Source organism: Fukomys damarensis, unplaced genomic scaffold (assembly GCF_012274545.1).
Source record: "Fukomys damarensis isolate Sample0158 unplaced genomic scaffold, DMR_v1.0_HiC HiC_scaffold_36, whole genome shotgun sequence".
Taxonomy (NCBI): Eukaryota; Metazoa; Chordata; class Mammalia; order Rodentia; family Bathyergidae; genus Fukomys; species Fukomys damarensis.
The window spans coordinates 35,222,940-35,228,683 of record NW_022900948.1 but is presented as its reverse complement, the minus strand read 5'-3'; the positions used below and the strand labels follow the sequence as shown (position 1 = coordinate 35,228,683).

The following is a 5,744-nucleotide window of genomic DNA, read 5'->3' as shown; positions in this document are numbered from 1 at the left end:
CTCCACTGCTCTGTGGTCAATAATTTACTGACTCATAGCTCCATTAGAGCATGCATTTTTGAGGGTGTGGGTGGTGTCTTATTTGCCAGTCTAATTCCGAGGCCTAACACAAGGCTTTCATTGTATTCTCAACCAAACATCTAGACAAATGCATAAGTAGATGGGTGGGTGCCTTGGCAAACAGTAGGGTGGATGTGGGTGTACTTGAATGTGTGCCTGGCTGGGGGCATAGACGGATGTATCAGGTAGGAACAGGTAAATTTGACCAAAGTAAATATTCTCTTGTCTGTCAAGTGACAGAAATATGTCTGCCTCTTAGAGATCTTACACAGATGAAATGAAATGAGCATTACTAAGTTGTTGTCACAATCCTTGGCACATTGTATTAAAATAGTAGACAAAACAGATTCCTTTCCTATATTTGTCCATACTTATACGCAAAGTGATAACTTCAACAGATTTTACTAGTAGGCACTGAATATCCATCTGCAAGCTTTCAACAATCTAATTATTCATGTGGCCAGGGTAATCTCTTAAAACGGTAAATCCCATCATTTTACTCTTGCACTAAAGTGCATCCGTGGCACCCAACAATTAGCTCTTCATGAATCCTTTGCCATAAAACTCCTCAGTGTTGCCTACAAAGTCCCCCAATGAGTTGATTCTCACACACCACTCTTTTACCATTCTGCCACCAGCTTTATTGTACAGATTGGGATTAGAACATAATGGATGACTTTTTCATCGAGACTTTTATATGTCTTGTCTTGTCCCCTCCGTACAGTGACACCAACTCCCTAGGATAAGTCAGGACCTCTTCATAGACATGCTCATAGCTGCATGGATCTTTTTACCTAGTAAATAGAGTTTGCATGCTTTGGGAAGCTACCTAGAAGGGGAATAGAGGGTCAAATAGAATTTCTAGTTTTAGTTTTCTGAGGCTTCTTCATACTGATTTCCATAGTGGTTATAATAGTTTACATTCCCACCAATAATAAATCAGATACATGAGCTCGAATGCAGCATTATTTCTCTCATGTGAGGAGTCCAAAACATACATAAATTCAGGGGAAAATAAAAAATAAAAAGATAAGAAATAAAAGATAATAGGAAATATGGAAATAGATATTTGCAATAGAGAAGAGGACTGAGAGATGAGGGAAAAGAAGGGGACATAAAAACAATTAAGATGGGTGATGTGGATGTGCCAGCTCTCCATGATGATGTAATCAGTAAGTACTGCAAGCACATACTAATAAAAATGAAAATCAATATAAATACAATTCAGATATGTACACTTGTGTGATCACATGAATAGCGCCAGTAGATTCTATTGGCTTTGCTTTGTCTTCACTGACTAGCATATCATCAGACACAGTAGGAGGAGTCAACGGATATTTGTTAAAGAATAAAAATTCTAATTTTAGCTGGGGATTTAGATCAGCAGTTCGGCGGCCTGCCTTGCAAGAGCAAGGACCCGAGTTCAATCCCCTGTACCAAAAACAAACAAACAAACAAACAAATATTTTAATTTTGCCCCAACCCCTCTTTTTACGTCTCTCTCCTATCTCTCATACCACACTGTGACTCATAAGGCAAGTTGGATAATCTTCCTTCCCAGTTTACATTTATGGATCAGAGATTGCATTTTGCCTCTCAGCATGGTTTGCTCCCTGGAAATCTGAAGCAGAAGCCTACACTCAGCATTCCCAGGTCCTGGAAAACTTTTGGAGCTGCTTTATTATTTAGACCCAGTCTCTTGCGTGTGCCGTCCCACTTCCCAATGCTCACTTTGCCTGCGTCCGCCCTCCAAACCATGCTATTTACATCCCCGGGTCTTTGGAAGGAGAAATAGCCCTATGTAGACAGCAAATGTGGCCTTGCTGCATTCATGAATATCACCAAGTCTGCTGCCGTTCAGGTGCAGCCGATCAATAGTTGATGTCCTAGAAAAGGAGTAGGTCAAGGTCACTCCCATCCAGCTGTGAGCTGAGTGCAAACATAATACCCTGGGATCAATCACAGCATGGGTCAGAGCATGGATCCACCAAGGAAAGAAGTGAAGGAGGAATGGGAGTGCATGGATGCTGCACATTCATAGCAACAGCCCTTGGAATAAAAGCCCTCTTTGACTTTATTTTGAATCAAGTCAGTCTAGAGAAAGGCATCTTATTTCTATAGGAATTCCCTGGTCAAGTTATCATCATCATCATCATCATTGTCATCATCATTAATTACAAAGTCCGGTGTCTGAATACGTGGAAATAATGAGTTGTTTACAGCACTTCACTTTGAACCAAAGAATAAAAAATCAAAACACCCCTGGGTCTGGAAGGCCAGAACCTGGATTGTGCAGAGAGAAAAACATGTGTTTTACAGAAAGCCAGACTGAAATCTTAGACCTCCACAAACTGGCTGAAGTCTCATCTTCTTTTCATGAATACTTCTTGGCCACAAAATGGGAAAATTGTGTGCTATACCAACAGGGTTGCCGTGAGGTTTCAATGTGACAATGTGTTATGAAATAGCAAGGGAAGCCCTCAGGAAGGTTCAGCCCTTTCCAAATTCTCTACTCACATAACTCATATTTGGTGAATTCCATGGGAATCTATTGGGTGATATAGCTTGCCAATTGGGTGAGAAGCATCATGAAAATTTTCTCCATGGTCTTCTTATCCTTCCTGCCATTGGCTAGATCAAAAGCTTGCAATGAAAAGTCAATCTTGGTTGCCCTCTTTGTCTGTGGAAGAAGCCTGGCAGTTCATAAGCAGATGAGAAATCAACATTAAAGACTTGTGAGTTATATTTCATATTTCTTTGTGAAAATATATACTAAGGAAAAACTCAGAAAACATAGGAAACAGGAAAGTATTTCCTCTGAGAATTAACTGACATTGCAGTGATACACACTGATTTCAGGGCTAGGCTTCTATATATGGGACTAAGTTTAAGAGAGTTTGAAACACAATTCATACTTATGTATAATTTAAACATGATAGTGTATAAGAAAGACACATTCATATAAAGAGAATGCTATGGTTTTATCCCTTTATATAATCACTGCATCTCAGAATAATCAATGCAAGAAAAGTTTTCTTTCATAAATTCATTACCATACCCGATAATTAATATTGAAAAGAAACCATATGACTTCAGTGAATGTTGGAAAGCTCTTATCCTTAATGCATCTCAGCAGATACTAGGGGAACCTAGGAGAAAATTCCCATGCATGACAAAAATGCTAGAATGTCTTCAGAGCGAATCAGATCTCATTCAGGATGATGAAATTCATATTGGAAAGCAACTTTATGAATGTAAGGAGTGTAGAAGAACTTGTAGGCTGAAAAGAAACTTTGTAGAACATAAGAAAATGCATACTGGAGAGAAATCACATGAATATATTGAATGTGGTAAAGTGTTCTCTCAGATCTCATCCTTTACTCTACGTTTGAGAAGTCATAAAGGGAAGAAATCACGTGAATGTAATGAATGTGGAAAATACTTCAGCCAGAAGGGAAACTTTCTTTCTCATCAGAAATATTATAGTGGAGAAAAACCTTCTGAATTTTGGAAAGCACCTATTCAAATGGTAGCCCTCATCAGGCATCAGAGAAATCATACAGGAAATAAACTATATGCAGTAAGGAATGTGGGAAAGCTTTTAATAGCAAGTAATACCTCAGTGAACATGAGAAAATTCACACTGAAGAAAACCCATTTGAAAGTAACTGGTGTGGAAGAGCCTTCCACCAGAAGCAACATCTCATTAAACATCAGAATATCCATAGCGGAAAGAAACCTTTCAAATGTAATGAGTGTGAGAAAACCTTTAGCCAGAAAGAAAACCTCATTACCCATCAGAGAATCCATACAGGAGAGAAATTTTATTATGAATATAAAGTGTGTAGAAAAGCTTTCATTCAGAAGTTAGGCCTCATAAGACATGAAAGAAGTCACACTGGAGAGAAACCCTACACATGTAAGCAATGTGGGAAAGCCTTCAGTGGCAAGTCAAATCTCACTGAGCACGAGAAAATTCATATTGGAGAGAAACAATATAAATGTAATGAATGTGGAACAATCTTCAGGCAGAAGCAATACCTCATTAAACATCACAGTGTCCATATGAGAGAAAAATCCTATGAATGTAATGAATGTGGAAAGGCCTTTTCATGGGTCACATCACTCACTGTGTGTGTGAGAATTCATACAGGTGATAAACCTTATGAATGTAAAATATGTGGGAAAGCCTTCCGTCAAAGCTCATCTCTTACTGCGCACATGAGAATCCATACAGGTGAGAAACCCTATGGTCGTAATGAATGTGGGAAAGCTTTTTCTCAGTTCTCAACTCTTGGTCTACACATGAGAATCCATACTGGTGAAAACCCTTATCAATGCAGTGAATGTGGGAAAGCTTTCAGACAGAAGTCACATTGCATTAGACACCAGAAAATTCGTACTCCTCAAAGTCGTATGAATGCCTGGGATTTAGGAAACCTTTCAGCAGAATTTACACTTAATAATATTTCTAATTTTGTTTTACATTAAAGAGATATACATGTAGAAATTTTTCTGCAGCAACTCAAAACTATTTAATAAGTGTCAGAGTATAATGAAAGCCTATATCCCTGAAACTCCCACAATAAACATTGTTAATACTAAACTTTAAGAAGTATTCTGCGTACAATTAGGATACAGTAATGGACATTAATTAGCATTAAGTCTAAAGGGCCTACCAGCTGCGTTAAGACAATATGAAAGATACAAAGATTTGAAATTAGATAAAATTACCATCTTGTTTTGCTACATAGGAAGTTTGTGAAACTATAATCATCAAAATTATTGTTTTACATTTGTAGAAAAGTGAAATTAGGAGAGACTTAAATCCAGAAATGCTTGAATTTATAGGAAATTTGTAATTGATAGAAATGGTATCTCAAATTGGATCATGGATGACAAAAATTGATCTCAAGGTAATTAATTCTTCTTATGGTAAAATACTAGATCTCTGCCATCATTGTACATGAAAATATTTGTAATTTATACATTCTAAATGTACTTAAGATTAGAATGCAAAAAGTGGAACAATATAAGATTTTATAGGGGAATATTTTTAATCTTGAGGCAAGAGAAAATTTCTAAACTAGGATCCAGGATTTTTAGCAGTTCCTTCTTTGTTTTTGGTACTGGGAATTGATCCCATTGTTTTTGTGGTAAGCTATATCCCCAGCCCATGTTTTTGGAATAGGGTCTCTTTAAGTTGCCCAGGTGAGGCTTGAATGTATAATCCTCCGGCTTCAACCTCCCAAATACTGCATTTACAGGTGTACAACGCTAGGTTAGCAATTAATCTTGGGTCTATGTATCTATCTATATTGGCCTTGATTAATTGATCAATAGGCAGACCTCAAAATCTGAAACATCTACACTGTTTATTACAGTATGAATTATGGTAGCCAAAACTTGGACACAAAGTTTGTTGTTTGTGAAATAGATGAATGAAATGTGATACAGTCATAGCATAGAATATTCTTTCAGCAGTTGTGTACAAATTAAATCTATACATATTAACAGTAAAAGAGGAAGAAATCATGTGGAATGAAGAAAACTGAAGTGATGAGCATATTGTAAATGACACCTGTATATGTTTTGAATGAAATCAACACTAACCAACCCATGTACTAAGATATGATTATGGAAAAAAAACTTTTTTACTTTCTTCCTCCTCCTCCTCCTCCTCC

At 37.3% G+C, this 5,744-nt stretch overlaps 1 protein-coding gene across 1 annotated transcript; it reads left to right on the top strand.

Moving 5' to 3' along the window:
- The first annotated feature begins 3,229 nt into the window (after positions 1-3,229).
- On the top strand, positions 3,230-4,551 carry LOC104847534 (zinc finger protein 260-like). Its single transcript, XM_010602976.1, is given in 2 exon segments — positions 3,230-3,638; positions 3,641-4,551. Coding segments are annotated over 2 exon segments (1,320 nt in total).
- Positions 4,552-5,744: the final 1,193 nt, after the last annotated feature.